Source organism: Oryctolagus cuniculus, chromosome 6, assembly GCF_964237555.1.
Source record: "Oryctolagus cuniculus chromosome 6, mOryCun1.1, whole genome shotgun sequence".
Classification (NCBI taxonomy): domain Eukaryota; kingdom Metazoa; phylum Chordata; class Mammalia; order Lagomorpha; family Leporidae; genus Oryctolagus; species Oryctolagus cuniculus.
The window spans coordinates 72,069,098-72,084,608 of NC_091437.1; the positions used below are offsets into that span (position 1 = coordinate 72,069,098).

Sequence of the window (15,511 nt, forward strand, 5' to 3'; positions counted from 1 at the left end):
CACATATGCATAAAAATATATATAAATGTTAAAAAATCAAATGAAATATAAAACGATGCAACATCTTACTTAATTAGTGTTTTTGTGAGCTCATTTCCTTCTGTAATAGATGAGCCATGGAAAACTTGATTGACTTTAGATTCCTTGGAGTGAACGTCATCTTTTGGAAGACGAGAATACATCACATCTAGCATCTTGTAATAGCCCATCTTCTTCGTGATTTGAGTGTCAAAGGTAGATTCATTCAACTGAGAAAATGTAAAAGATAATTATCTTGAATCTCTAAATATGAAAAAGATATTGAATGTATCAAATGTAATACTCAATGCCCCTTGAGTAAAAGTTAATTTTAATAGTCAAACATGATAAATCTCTTGAATAAAAAGGCACCCAGCTGTCCTGGTCTAAACACGGATACAGGCATTGATGTGTTATAATGAGTAAAGTGGGAAATAACATACAATATCCAAACAGTAAGTTTAATTTAAGAAGAAGTAGGAGACCTTTGTAAACCTGATCTTCAACACATCAATGGCGTCCACCACAATTCTGCTGAAGAATTCTCTCAAAGCATCCAGGCTGCAGTGCCACAGTAGAGTGAGGAGCACACGGTCTACAAACGCCTGGCGAGTGATACTTGGAAGCAGGTCATCCTTTCTGAACATTCGGTACACACTTTCCAGAAGGTCTAACTGTGTGACACATAAACCCCTAGGAAAAGACGACACAATTACACAGATGCCCGTGCTTGGGACAAATATTTTATGTGTGTCCACTGCATAACAGGAAAATTCCAGTAATCATGAATTACAAATACAACTTTAAGGAATGTATATACAGCTCACATGAACTACATAAAGTATCTGTACACAAACCGTATTGTATTCACCTCCAGAAGTTTAAGCACCAAGGAAAAAACACTTTTTTCATTCTCAACCGGGTCTTGCTTAAAAACACATCTGGAAGGCTTTGGAAGAGTCTCAGGTCAAAAAATGATTGTATTTCTATGGCTGAAACTAGAATTCCAGTGTCTCCCTAACAAGGAACCACCTTTCCTATTTCCTATGCAGAAAAATGCCCTACTATGTGGCCCTTTCTTACCTGGAAAATAAAATATTTGAATGATCATCTGTAAGGTGTCTTCATCTATAAAAGAGGGGTAGGTCTACATGCTGCTAAAAATTCTGATGCTTGGAAGTTAGATAATAAGTTGGGCAAAGACACTGTTCAGAATGTAATTCAATCATACAATTTTAAAGTGACAGGCTGCCCTAAGTGCTCCATAGGCTTTTAATGTTCATCTGGGCACTACAATGATTGAAAGTTACATTCCCCAAATTCAAGTGTGCTGTAATTCTTTCTTCTTTTTTTTTTTAAAAAAAGATTCATTTATTTATTTATTTATTTGAAAAGCATAATTAGAGAGATAGAGGGAGAGACAGAGACCCTCCATCCACTGGGTCACTCCCCAGATGTCCACAATGGCCAGTCCTAGCCCAAGTCAAAGTCAAGACCCAGGAGTTCATTTGGATCTCCCACATGGTTGGCAGGAGCTCAAATACTTGGGGCCAACTTCTGATGCTCTTCCTGGGCCATTTTCTGATGCTCTTCCTAGGCCATTAGCAAGGAGCTGGATGGGAAGTGGAACAGCAGGGTCAGGAACCAGCATCTACATGGGTATGCAGGACTGAAGATATCTCTCTCTTCTCTCCCTCTCTGTAACTCTTTCAAATAAAAAAATAAACTTAAAAAACTCCAACTCTTAAATATTAAGTTAGATGGAGAAGAAGCAGCAATAGAAAAAGAACAAAAATCTAATTTAAAAGTGGGCCAGAATAAGCATTAAGTTGAGCAGTTAAGATGCCGGCATCCCTTATTGGAGAATCAGTTATACACCCAGTTCTGGTTCCTGACTCCAGCTTCCTGCTGATGTAGACTCTATGACGGCTTAAAAGTAAGTTCCTACCATGCATGTGGGAGATTCATACTGAGTTCCGTTGGCCTAGCCCAACTGTTGGAGACATTTGAGAAGGGAACCAACAGGGATGGGAGTGTTCTCTCTCCAGTTCTCATATAATTTTTAAAAACAAAACAGGGGCCGGCGCTGCAGCTCACTAGGTTAATCCTCCGCCTGCGGCGCCAGCACTCCAGATTCTAGTCCTGGTTGGGGCGCCGGATTCTGTCCCGGTTTCCCCTCTTCCAATCCAGCTCTCTGCTGTGGTCCGAAAAGGCAGTGGAGGATGGCCCAACTGCTTGGGCCCTGCACCCGCATGGGAAACCAGGAGGAAGCACCTGGCTCCTGGCTTCGAATCGGCCATTTCGGGGGTGAACCAATGGAAGGAAGACCTTTCTCTCTGTCTCTCTCTCTCACTGTCTAACTATGCCTGTGCCAAAAAAAAAAAAAAAAAGACAGGAGCAGTCATTTGGCACAGCAGTTAAGATACAACTTGACAGGTATGGAGGGAGGCATTGTGGTATAGTGGGAAAAGCTGCCGTCTGCAACACCAGCATCCTATTTAGGCACCAGTTCGAGCCCTAGCTGACCTGGGAAAGCAGCAGAGGATGGCCCAAGTGTTTGGGCCCCTGCAACCAGGTAGGAGAGCTAGAAGAAGCTTCTGGTTCCTGTTTTTGACTCAGCCTTTTGGGGAGTTAACCAGCTGATGGAAGATCTCTGTCTCTGTAATTCTGCCTTTTAAACAAATAATATAAATCTTAAAAAAAAAAAAAAAAAAAAAAAAAAGATACAGCTTACAACACTCACATCCCATAATAGAATGCCTGTGTTTCGAGTTTTCAGTTCTGGTTCCTATCTCCAGCTTCCTGCTTATGTTGAACCTGGGAGGCAGTGGTGATATAGGTGATATATCAAGGAATAAGTTCCTGCACCCCTGTGGAAGATTCACTTTGAGTTCCTAGCTCCTGGCTTTGGTCTAGTACAGTCCCAGCATATGATATGCAAGTGTGCTGATTCTCAGAAAATATTTTCTTTTTTGGTGACTGCTTGACGTGTAGAATTCATGCTTTTTTGCTTTTTAAAGATTTATTAATTTATTTGAGAGGCAGAGTTACAGTTAGAGAGAGGGAGAGACAGAAAGAGTTCTTCCATCCGCTGGTTCACTGGGTCAATCTGAAGCCAGGAGCTTCTTCTGGGTCTCCCACACAAATGCAGGGATCCAAACACTTGGGCCATCCTCCATTGCCTTTTCCAGGCCATACCAGAGAGCTAGATTGAAGAGGGACAACAGCCAGGACTCAAACCCCTGCCCATGTGGCATGCCAGAGCTGCAGGCAGAGGCTTATTAACCCACTACACCAGAGCACCAGTCCCTCAAATAATTTTTAAAAAATAAAATGGGCAGGCATTAGGCACAACAGTTAAGACGCAACTTGGGACACCCATATCCCATACTGGAGTGCCTGGGTTTAAGTCCCAGCTCTGTTTCTATTTCAGCTTCCTGCTAATGTACATGCTGGGAGGCAACAGATGATGGTTCAAATACTTGGTTCCTTGCTACTCATGTGGGAGACCTGCAAAGAGTTCTGGGCTCCTTGCTTCAGCCTCATGCAGCTGCAGCTGTTGCAAGCATTTGGTGAATGAACTAGCAGATAGAAGATCTCTTTTTGTCTCTCTGCCTTTCAAATAAATTAAATAAATAAATAAATATAAAAATGGGCCACCATATAGCTTATCAAAAATAACTGTATATGGGGCTGGCGCTGTGGCGCAGCAGGTTAATGCCCTGGCCTGAAGTGCCGGCATCCCATATGGGCACTGGTTCAAGACCCGGCTGCTTTACTTCTCTGCTATGGCCTGGGAAAGCAGTAGGAGATGGCCCAAGTCCTTGGGCTCCTGCACCATGTGGGAGATCCAGAAAAAGCTCCTGGCTCGTGGCTTCAGATTGGCATAGCTCCGGCCGATGCAGCCAATTGGGGAGTGAACCAGCAGATGGAAGACCTCTCTTTCTCTCTCTGTGTAACTCTTTCAAATAAATAAATAAATCTTTAAAAAATAAATAAATGTATATAAACAGAAAATATATGAAAAGATGTTCGACTTCACTCATAATACTTCATAATTAATATTTCACAAATTACAGTAACCCTTTCATCAAAAAACCTAAAAGAAACCCAAATGTTTGGAAGTATCTATTGGCAAGATGGTGATAAAATGGACACTTCTGCACATTGCTGGAGAGAATTTGTACAATATAGTCTCAATAGAAGGCATGTGGAGATGTGCAGCAGAATTACAATCCTATTTAGGAATCTACCTCAAAGATGTACTAGTAAGATACAAAATGACATAAACCATTGGCTGTTCACTTTGACAATATTTTTAATATTTTGGCTTTTAAACCCAAAAGTCATCAGTAGGAGACTGATTAAAAATATTATGATATTTCCACACAATGAAGAATTACACACTTTTTTTTTTTTAAAAAAGGAACAGGGGAAGTGAACCAGCAGGTAGCAGTGCTTTCTCTCCCTCTTTCTCTCTCTCTCTTTTCTCCTTTTCTGTCAACTTTGCTTTTAAATAAGACAATCTTAAAAGCAAAAGACCTTTCTGTGCCAGTATAGAAGACATCAAGCAGAGGAAGAGAGCAAGGAAGGAACAGGAAAGGAACAGAGAAGCAGGAGTCTACAATCAGCTCACTAATCACGACTTTAGCATCTTGTAAATATTTACATGCTAAAAAAGAAAACCAAGGGCAAATAGAAAAGAAAAGAGAGGGCACTTGGTCACAGTGGATTAAGCCACTGCTTGGGATGCCCACATCCTATATCAGAGTACCTGGGATCCAGTCCCATGCCTCCTTTCTGATCCAGCTTCCTGCAATGTGCACCTAGGGAGGCAGCAGATGATGGCTCAAGTACTTGAGTTCCTGCCTCCTAAGTGTGAGACATGAATTGAGTTCCAGACTCCTAGCCCCAGCTGTTCCAGGCTTTTGGGGAGTAAACCAGTCAATGGAAGATCTCTCTGTCTCTCTAAATCTGTCTCTCTGTTGTTCTTTCAAATAAATAAATAAGATAAACAACTTCTAAAACTTAAAAATCAACTAAAACAATGTACCTAATTGATATAATAACCACAAATCAAACAGGTTGTATCAAATATCTTTAGAACACAAAATTTGATTATACTCCCAGAGTATACATTTTAAGTACATTATAACTAGAATGAAAATTTTAAACTTAAATTAGATGTGATTATTGTTAGTATTAATACTGGTATTGCTATTTTTGAAAATATTTCATGTACATTATAGGATAAAGCAATTAGGTAATGACAAGTCATTGGTGATAATATTGTAAAAGAAAAAAGTAAGATCTGTAGTATAAGGGAACAAGAGAATACGAAAATGAGTTAAATTAAATGATTGAATTACTACATTTTTAAAGTTCGTTATTTTTTTATTTATTTTAAAGTGGGAGAGAGGGAGCCAGAGCACTTCTATCCCTTGGTTCACTTCCCAGATGCCCACAAAAGCCAGGCCAAAGCCAAGAGCCCAGAGCTCTATCCAGGTCTCCCACATGGATGGCAAGGATCCAAGTACTTGAGCCATCATTTATTGCCTCCCAGAGTATGAATTAGTAGCAATCTGGGTTACAAGCACAGGTGGGACTCAAACCAGGTATTCCAAAATGGGACACAGCAGCTTAACCCATTGTGACACAAGGCCTGCTCCTATAATGTTAAATCTGAAAGAAAAATAAGAGGAAATAAATAAAAAATAAAGTTCCATAAAGGGAAATAAGGAATAAGAAGAGAAAATAATAATAAATAATAGCAAAAATTTTGGGGCCAGCACCATGGCTCACTTGGTCAATCCTCCGCCTGTGGTGCCAGCATCCCATATGGGCACTAGGTTCTAGTCCCAGTTCCTCCTCTTCCAGTCTAGCTCTCTGCTGTGGCCCAGTAAGGCAGTGGAGGATGGCCCAGGTGCTTGGGCCCCTGCACCTACAGGGGAGACCAGGAAGAAGCACCTGGCTCCTGGCTTCAGATTGGTGTAGTTCCGTCTGTTGCAGCCATTTGGGGGGGGGGGGTGAACCAACAGAAGGAAGGCCTTTCTCTCTGTCTGTCTCTCTCACTGTCTAACTCTATCTGTCAAATAAAAAAAAAAAAAGCAAAAATTTTAGTTGTCTTTTTTTGCCTCACTGTACTGCGTTTGCTAAAAGCTTCAGTATCATGTTGAATATAAGCAGAGAGATACAATATCCTTGTCCTGTCCCCGTATTAAGAGGGAAGCATTCAACCATTGATTATTATATATTTTGTTGGCTGTTGGTCTTTCATATAGACCTTTGTCAGTTTTACCATGAATGGGTGTGTTATTTTGTCAAGAATTTTTCTGCATTGACTGAAATGATGTGTTTTTCATCTTTTATTTTATTAACATGGTATACAACATTGATTTCCTGATACTAAATTAGCATTACTTTCTTTGGACAGAGATGAATTAGTTATGGTCTGTATTTTTTTATATGGTGTTGGATTTGATTTGCTAATGTATCTTTGAGGACTTTTGGGTCTATATTCATGAAGGATATTGGTCTGTAGTTTTCTTATGATTTTTTTTTCTTGTCTTTGGTGTCAGGGTACTAGACTCATAGACAGAGCTGGGAAGAGTTTTACCTGCCTCTATTTTCTAAGAGTTTACTAAGCATTATTGGTATTATTTCTTCTTTAAATATTTGATAAAATTCACCAGTGAAACTAGCTGGGTCAAGGTTTCCTTTGTAAAAGGAAAAAACAAAACCTATGTGTATTAATAAGTTATACATTTATTTGCTAGAGGTATTATTCAGACTTTTTATTTCTTCTTGCAACAGTTTTGGTAACTTATGAGTTTCTAGGAATCTTCCCATTTCACTTAAGTTGCTGAAGTGGTTAGTAGGATGCTGGCATCACTACCTCACAATTTTTTAAACATTTCAGCAGTCAGGGGCCACATTCCCTTTCACTCACCTTTGCTTTTTCTTTATTTTTGATTAGTCTAGCTAATAGTTGGTCAAATCCATTTACCTTTTCAAAAACCAATTTTCAGCTTCATTAATTTTCCTCCCCCATTTTTCAGTTTCTATTTCATTATTTTGACTCTAATCTTTATCACTCCCTTCCTTCAGCTTCCCTTTCCTTTTTCTTCCCTCCAGATTTGAAAGCAGAAAGTTTAAATTATTGATTTGAAATGTCTTCTAGCACAAGTATTAAAAGATGTAAATTTCCCTCTAAGCACTGCTTTAGCAGATTTTGATATGCTTTAATTCTTATTTCATTCAGATCAAACTACTATCTGATTTCTCTAATAATTTCTGCTTTGACTGAAGGATTGTTTGGAAATGTGTTATTAATTAGTAGCTTATTTGGAAATATTTTTCAGATTCCCCAAATTCCTTCTGTTGTTGATTTCCAATTTAACTTCACTGTGGTCAAAGAATATGCTTTGTATGATTTCAACCCTTCTAATTTTAGTAAGAATTGTTTTATGGCCTAGCATATGGTCTTTCCTGAAGAATTTTCCCTGTGTGCTCAAAAAAGAAATTATGTTCTGTTGTGACAAATATTTGGTCAATTATGACTTTTAAAAATGTTGATTAAAAAAAGTGAATTATTATTAATTCATGCTACTTCATTATGCTGAATAAAGAAGCCAGACATAAAAGATCACACCTGAGTACTGTATCATTCCCATTTACATAAAATGCCCAAAAAGGCAAATTTATAAAGACAGAAAAAAGATTAGGGGGCTACAAATGGGAATAAATTTTAAATGGTCATGTTGATCTTACTAGAGGATAAAAATGCTCCATGGTCATGGTTTCACCACTCTCTCTGGAAAGCTCCCCAAAATCGCTGAATTATGTACTTAAAATAAGTGAATTTTATGATAATATATAACAAACAAGTTTACATCAATATTTACAAATTAATATAAACAAACACAACTTTAAAATACTCACTGATAGTTAAACAATTCGAAGAAGCTGTTGTATCAAGCCTTTATTTATTTTTTAAAGACTGATTTATTTTATTTGAAAGGCAGAGTTACAGAGAGATGGAGACACAGAGAGAAAGATTTTCCATCTGCTGGTTCATTCCCCAAATGGCTGCAACAGCTAACAGCTGGAGCCGGGCCAGTCTGATTTCAGGAGCCAGGAGCTCCCTCTGGATCTCCCATGTGGGTGGAAGGGGCCCAAGCATTTGGACCATCTTCCATTGCTTTCCTAGGCAGATTAGCAGGGAGTTGGATTGGAAGCAGAGCAGCCAAGACTCAAACCGGTGTCCATATGAGATGCTGGTGCTGTAGGTCTTTACCTGCTTGCCACAGCACCTACCCTCAAACCCTTACTGTAAACACTGTCATCAAATATGCCATCCTTCCCCCTATATTTATGCTAAAATAATAAATTGTATCTAACTAAACAGTCTTAGTGATGTGGGAAACTTCAACCCACTATATCTGTAAATTTAAAAGAAATAAAAGGGGGTGGGTGTTTGGTACAGTGGTTAAGCAACTGCTTGAGATGCCTGCATCACATATCAGAGTTCCTGGTTAGAGTCGCAGTTACTCCACTGCTGATTCAGCATCCTGTTAATGTACACCCGGAGAGGCAGCAGGTGGATGGCTCAATTACTTCAGGGGTCCTTGTTTGGATCAAAATTCAAATAATCCAATGATATAAAAACACTTGAGAAAAATGAGAAAATCTTGAGTATGGAATTACTGACATTTTTGCCCAACTGATACTAGTATTATAGCTATATAAGAAAATATTGTTTAGATATATATACAGAAGGATTCAGAAGTGAATTGCAATGGTGCCTGGGATTTGCATTAAATTATAGTAACAGCAGCAAAACCGGGAAAACGCTGACATTTTCTCAGTCTGGAATCTCATTTATACTTTTAGTTTAGAGCACATTTAAAAAGTCACAGTAACAGCTTGGTTTGTTTTGATGTTTTAGAGAAAAAGTAAGTCTGGTGGCAAGTGCAATTGCCATTCAGCTGTTTTTGGAACAAAGAAGATAAGTTCCCACATAAACAAAATATGGATGTTTCTTGGATTTCTAGACTACAATGACTTACCTTCTGGCAATCCTTTTGAAAGTCGATTGAAATAACTCTTCCATAACATGCTGCTGCTCCCGACAAAGAATTTCTGTCACCAACTGCAACAGTACCGGACTCTGAGACAACTCCAAAGCATCTAAAAGCTAGGAAATCATCATCATCAAAATTGTGTTGTGCTTTATTTTTAATAGTTCTAAAAACAGACATAAAATATAACACAGTTTTCAAGAATTATCAAATGCTGATAATTTTGTCATCTCTGCAGCTGCACAGACTACCTGGCAAATAACAAGGTACATGAAGTACCTCAGTTCTGACTCTTCAGTTTTACAGATGTCTCTCTTCCCTTTGTTTCTGGTTCTGAAAGTCCACACGGCAATGTGCCTTCACTGAGGTCCTAATCCTCCACCAAGCAAGGCAGCCTTGGCCCTGGCTGGGGTTCTTTGCCAGGCCCACAGATGTCCTAGGCTGCTCCTCTGATGTTCTTACCCATCACTATGACTATCTTTTTACTTTATAAGAGACACTCTCAATTTCACCTTCCCAGAATAAGTAAGTTCTATCTCAACCCTTCTTTTACATATTTAATCCTGAAGAGCCTTCACATACATTCTTCATCTCTGAAGCTGTTCTGCGATTGTTCTTTGGTGAGTTCTTCCTGCTGAGCTCCTTTTTTTCCTGTTGATTGGCATCTTTCTCCAAATGTTGTCATTATTTATTCACATTTATATGAAAGCATTGTCACTAAGAGAAACTACTAAGGTCAGCTTAGAATTTTTGTAGATGCCAGTCATTAGGTGGCAGGTTGTTGGGGAACAAGATCCTAAAATGATTCCAACATAATGGTGTCACCATGTTGATCACTTATTAATCACAGAAAGAAAACACATCATTCAACAGGAAGAGGAGACAGGTACTACCTTAGCCTGGGCACCAAACGTGATGCCCTTCTGTGCTACTGTTGCTGGTAAGGTTGAATTGTGGGGTGGGGTCTGACCTAGCAGGTAAGATGCCTGCACCCCTCATTGCAGTACATGGGTTTGATAACCTATCTCCACTCCTGACTACAGCTTTCACTAATATAGATCCTGGGAAGCAGCAGTTGATGGCTCAAGTAATTGGGTTCCTGCATGGAGACCTGGATTGAGTTTCCAGCTCTCGGTTATGCTCCAGCTAGGAACTGTTGTGGGCATTTTGAGAGTCCCCAGTACTATAGGGACTTTCAGAGGCATATTAAGTGGTATCAGCGATAATCACTAAATGCTTCTCAAACAATCACTATTCTGCTAAATTTTAGAATCTAGAACATATTGGTAATTTCTTAGCGTCTTTTGGTATTATTGTTCATGACTTACATATGTTACATATTCTACTGTTATGAATAACATATTTAACAATTTTAAAATGGGCAAAGTGAATTCCAAGGGATGGAAATATACAATCTTCACTGCAGACAGCTAGCTTTTCACAAGAATTAAGCTGAATTATTAAAAGTTACAGGACTTCTCTGATTCTGGATATTTCACTTACGCTTTCTCATCAACAAGTGTAACAAATTTCACCCTATGCAAAACGAACCTTTTTCATACAGTCCACATAATTATTGTACCGCAGAGTTCCGGGGGGGAATTCATCAGACTTCATGGGGAAATGAGAGACTATGAGCTTCTCCAGAACACACTTCAGGTCCTGCAGGCTGCCTCCAGGGAGGCCAGTGAAGAATGGAAGGAGAAGGATGGCTTGGCCCTGAGGAACAATGCAGTCATGAGGGTACACTGATGGTAGCTTTTGGATCCTACAGAATAAATGAATTTCCTGCTTTCTAAAGACTTTGCAGGGGCCAGCGCTGTGGTGTGGCAGGTAAAGCCACCACCAGCAGTGCCAGCAACCCATATGGACACCGGTTCGAGTCCCAGCTGCTCTACTTCTCATCAGCTTTCTGCTATGGCCTGGGAAAGCAGTAGAAGATGCCCCAAGTCCTTGGGCACCCACATGGTAAACCTGGAATAAGTTCCTGGATCCTGATTGGCACAGCTCTGGCCGTTGTGGCCACCTGTGGAGTGAACCGGCAGATAGAAGACCTCTCTCTCTAATTCTGCTTCTGCCTCTCTATAACTCTGCCTTTCAAATAATAAATAAATCTTTTAAAAAAAATGACTGCAAAACAGCACTCTGGATTCAATGAGCAAGTGCAGAACAACCTGCACACTGCAATAAAAGCCAACCTAGGGGCCAGCGCTGTGGCATAGCCAGTAAAGCCACCATCTGCAGTGCCAGCATCCCATATGAGCACTAGTTCAAGTCCTGGCTGCTCCTCTTCCTATCCAGCTCTCTGCTATGGCCTGGGAAAGCAATGGAAGATGGCCCAAGCCCTTGGATCCCTGTACTCACGTGGGAGACCCGAAAGAAGCTCCTGGCTCCTGGCTTCAGATCAGCACAGCCCCGGCCATTGCGGCCAATTGGGGAGTAAACCAGTGGATGGAAGACCTCTCTCTCTCTCTCTGCCTCTCCTTCTCTCTCTAACTTTCTCAAGTAAAAAATAAATAAATCTTAAAAAACAAATAAATAAAAGCCAACCTGAATGCAGTTCTGCACCTCAGCTTTGATTCCAGAGGTCACAGAGCTGCCTTGGGACACACATGTAAATAAATAGGATGCTCTATGTCGAGTCTACAATATGATCCCTGTAGGAGGACATGCTTTGTGTGGGAAGAGCATCTTGAAGAACCTGCAGGGTAAATCACAACTCCTGCTGCAACACCACTCCACTTCACACTAAGTTTAACAGGTCTAGTTGCTGTGCCAGCTCGCCCCAGGACGCTAGTGAATTCCTAAGCGCTCTCATCCAGACACATGGGAAACCTGACTAATCACACAGAACAGGAAATTCCAAAGAATTATCCTCTGTATCCGCATTTCATTAAGGCCACATGTTCATGAAGCTTAAAAATATAAAGACTTCTATTCTGGGACTTTAAAATTAGCAAGCTTAAAATAACCACATTAAATTCTTTACCCTAAAGATCACCAAGAAATTTTTTATTACTTTAAGTAGAAAAACGGATTAATAAAGTTAATGCAGCAATTCTAACAGCCAACTTAAGTCATATGAGAAGTGGTAAGTTTGAACGTTTTCCCTGAAGTTTACATTTTGGAAACTTAATCTCTAACTTTACACATTAGTGAAATTTGGAGGGGGAGCCTTTGGAAGGTACTTGGGTTTCAATGAGGTCAGGAAGGTGGAGTCCCCTTGATGGCATTAGCAGCTTTGTAAGGAGAGAGACCTGATCAAGCAGCCTGCTCTGTCTCACCATGGGATGCTCTCAGCCATGTAATAAAGCACCAAGCAGGCCCTCACCAGACGTTGAGCAGATGCCAGTGTCTTGTTGTTGGACTTCCTAGCTTACAGAAATGTGAGACAAATTAACTTCTATTCTCTTTATTCCAGTCTCAAGTATTTTGTTATAGCAATAGAAAACAGACAAATGTCAGTGCTCCCAAGAAAGACAATCTCATGGCTACATTTGAAAGAAACGCTCTCCTCTATGTGGGGACCTACCCAAGCATGTGCAGATCAGACATGTGGAAACCTGGGGTTTCCTTCAAGGTCAAAGATGGGGCATGCAGTAACTGTACAGTTGCAACAAACATGCCTACACATGGATGGTTATCAAGACAAGGTGGTTAACTGCATGGCGGCTTACTGTGCTAGTCTATTTTTGTACATTTCTGAGATTTTTAAAATTAAAACAAAAAAATCACAGGTATACAAAAATGGAGATACAAAATAGAATTTGATCTGAAAAAATAATTTTAAATCACTTACCTTTAAATGTAGACCCAACTGTGAATCAGCAAGTAGAGTGGTGTATGTTGTAAAGACTTCGGGGAATGCACTATGGCTTGTATTAAAAGACACAGGTGAATCAATCTAAAGGTCGGAGAATGAACATGACAGGTTGCTGTTATGCCTGTAATTCCTTTAACACATTTTTCAAACATTTAAATCTCAGTAACAGACTGCAAATTTGCTCTTGGGCTTTAATAATATTTCACCAATCTCAGTCTAAAATAATTTAATACTATGTGTTAAGACAATGCATGTAAATGTACACTAAAAAATGATAAAAGTATAGGAAATAAGTAAAAGAAATGATATAAAATAATGAGAAAAGTAAAAACTGTAATGCAATCTGCAGTTAGCCTTCCAAAATATTTTTTGTCAAACCAATGAGCTTTTGAAACAGCTTCCATTACATTGTTAAAGATACAAGCTACACAAAACCACAAGCATGACTGCCTATTTAAAGACTCCCAAAATACCTGTAAAATCTTTGCCAGCAAAGCCAGCACTGCCATTTTGCTCTCGGGTGGGGATTCTCTGGCCCACCATGAGTTGCACTTCCTCCAATTTTGCAAAATCATGGTGGCAAGCTTCTGTCCTTGCTGCTTCTGACTTGTCCGATCTCGGAAGCTCTGATCTAACATGCCATTCAGAACTGCACTCACCTGAAATAATGTGCGGCGATGGAAGGACAAGTTGTCAGCAATGAGAACAACAGGTTAAAGCCAAACTTACTCTTCTCCAAGACTATTCTTGGTAACGACACTATTTCTAAAACAGGCATTGACCAACAAGCTCCTCGAATGTGAGAACACTGCTTTAACAAAATATAAATTCTCCCAGAGAGAGCAGGGGTGGAAACACTTCAGTCCTTGTGCTCATCCTGCCATTCCCAGTGTTTTCAGTCTGTGGCACCCACGAATTAACTCCGCCTGAAGGAGATGAGCTCTCTTCTGTGCACACACCACCATCATCTGTGTGTACACATGTGTAAGTACACACATGGGCTGCCCCCCTCACCCTTCCAAAAGAGTGACATCTGAACTCTGGTTATGTCAACATTCAGCATCCCTGCTATCCTGACAATGCACACATTTCTCACAGGAGCACCAGGCAGTCTGATACCAATGCTCTCCCTTCTTGCTAATGTTGTCCTCTCTGAAGTTAAACTTGGTATGCTCATCTTTGCTCTTTTCTTTTCTTTTTTTTTTATATAACATTTATTTTATTTATTTGAAAGAGTTACAGAGAGATGTAGAGCCAGAGAGAGAGAGAGAGGTCTTCCATCCACCAGTTCACTCCCCAAATGACTGAAGTGACCAGAGCTGAGCTGATCTGAAGCCAGGAGCCAGGAGCCTCCTCCGGGTCTCCCATGTGAGTGCAGGGGCCCAAGGACGTGGGTCATTTTATACTGCTCTCCTAGGCCACAGCAGAGAGCTGGATTGGAAACGGAGCAGCTCGAACTCAAACTAGTGCCCATATGGGGTGCCAGCACCACAGGTGGCGGCTTTACTCAGTCCAACACAGTGACACAGCGCCAACCCCTGCTGTCTTCAAAGTGCATATCTGTGGTTGTTTTTTTTTGTTTTGTTTTTTTAAGATTTGTTTAATTGAAAGAGTTACAGAGAGAGATAAAGACAGGGAGAGATGTCTTTCATCTGCTGGTTCACTCCCTAGATGGCCACAATGGCTGGAGCTGTGCCGATCCAAAGTCAGGAGCCAGGAGCCTCCTCCTGGTCTCCCACGTGAGTGCAGGGGCCCAAGGACTTGGACCATCTTCCACTGCTTTCCCATGCCATAGCAGAGAGCTGGATCGGAAAAGGAGCAGCTGGGACTAGAACCGGAGCCCATATGGGATGCTGGCACTTCAGGCCAGGGCTTTAACCTGCTGTGCCACAGCACCGGCCCCCAAAGTACATATCTTAATTTGTCATCAAAGTCTCCCAAATTAATTACATCACTTCAAGCCATCTTTAAGCCCACTAGGAAGTTTTGTTCCACCTTTGTGGAAACACAGCTCTCATTCTCCCACGCTGATGCCCAGGCCTGGCTGCTCCATCCCTTGCTCTGCAGGGGGCCGATTTGCTGCACCTAGCACCTTCCTCTGTCTTGGCTCACTGCCTTATGCTGCCTACCCAGCAGCTCCCTGATGAGAAGCACAAAGGAGACATCCCTGTGGGATCCCACATGTCTGAGACGTCTGCATTTCTACACCCCCACAACTCCAGACTGCAGATTTCTTCATGAACTGTGGAAGAAATCAGGCTCACAAACTTATAGCATCCACAACGCAGCTGAGAAGCCACACACCATTTCACTTGTGATCCTTTTTACATGTTATTATTTTTCTTCTGTATAAATGTCTCGGGATCTTTCCTTTGGTGACACCCTAGGGTTCTGAATTCTCAGGAACTGCACTCTGAGAGGCGCCTTTTCCACGTACCATGCAGGACACTGCAGAACCCTGGGCCATGGTTTCTGTGGCCTCCTGTGCTGTGGCATCAGGAAGGGCTGTCCTGGTCCTGCCCTCTGCAAAAGTCCTGCTGCGCAGCCTGGGGGGCTCCTCGTCACCTCTCTCCTACGCTGGGTTCTGTGT

At 40.9% G+C, this 15,511-nt stretch overlaps 1 protein-coding gene across 7 annotated transcripts in view; it reads right to left on the reverse strand.

Annotated features, from left to right (window-relative positions):
- PRKDC (protein kinase, DNA-activated, catalytic subunit) overlaps nucleotides 1–15,511 on the reverse strand; it is a 177,660-nt gene that overhangs the window by 91,803 nt on the left and 70,346 nt on the right. For 6 of the 7 annotated variants that reach the window (XR_011389983.1, XM_070076561.1, XM_070076563.1 and 3 more), the window contains 6 exons: nucleotides 13,395–13,580; nucleotides 12,898–13,002; nucleotides 10,650–10,817; nucleotides 9,087–9,214; nucleotides 504–711; nucleotides 70–248 (listed from right to left, as the gene is read on the reverse strand). Coding sequence is in view for 6 of the 7 variants with exons in the window: in XM_070076561.1 (XP_069932662.1) it covers nucleotides 70–248; nucleotides 504–711; nucleotides 9,087–9,214; nucleotides 10,650–10,817; nucleotides 12,898–13,002; nucleotides 13,395–13,580 (974 nt within the window). In the remaining variant the exon portion in view is untranslated. The remainder of the gene's footprint in view (nucleotides 1–69; nucleotides 249–503; nucleotides 712–9,086; nucleotides 9,215–10,649; nucleotides 10,818–12,897; nucleotides 13,003–13,394; nucleotides 13,581–15,511) is intronic. The other variant, XM_070076562.1, reaches the window with a different exon arrangement.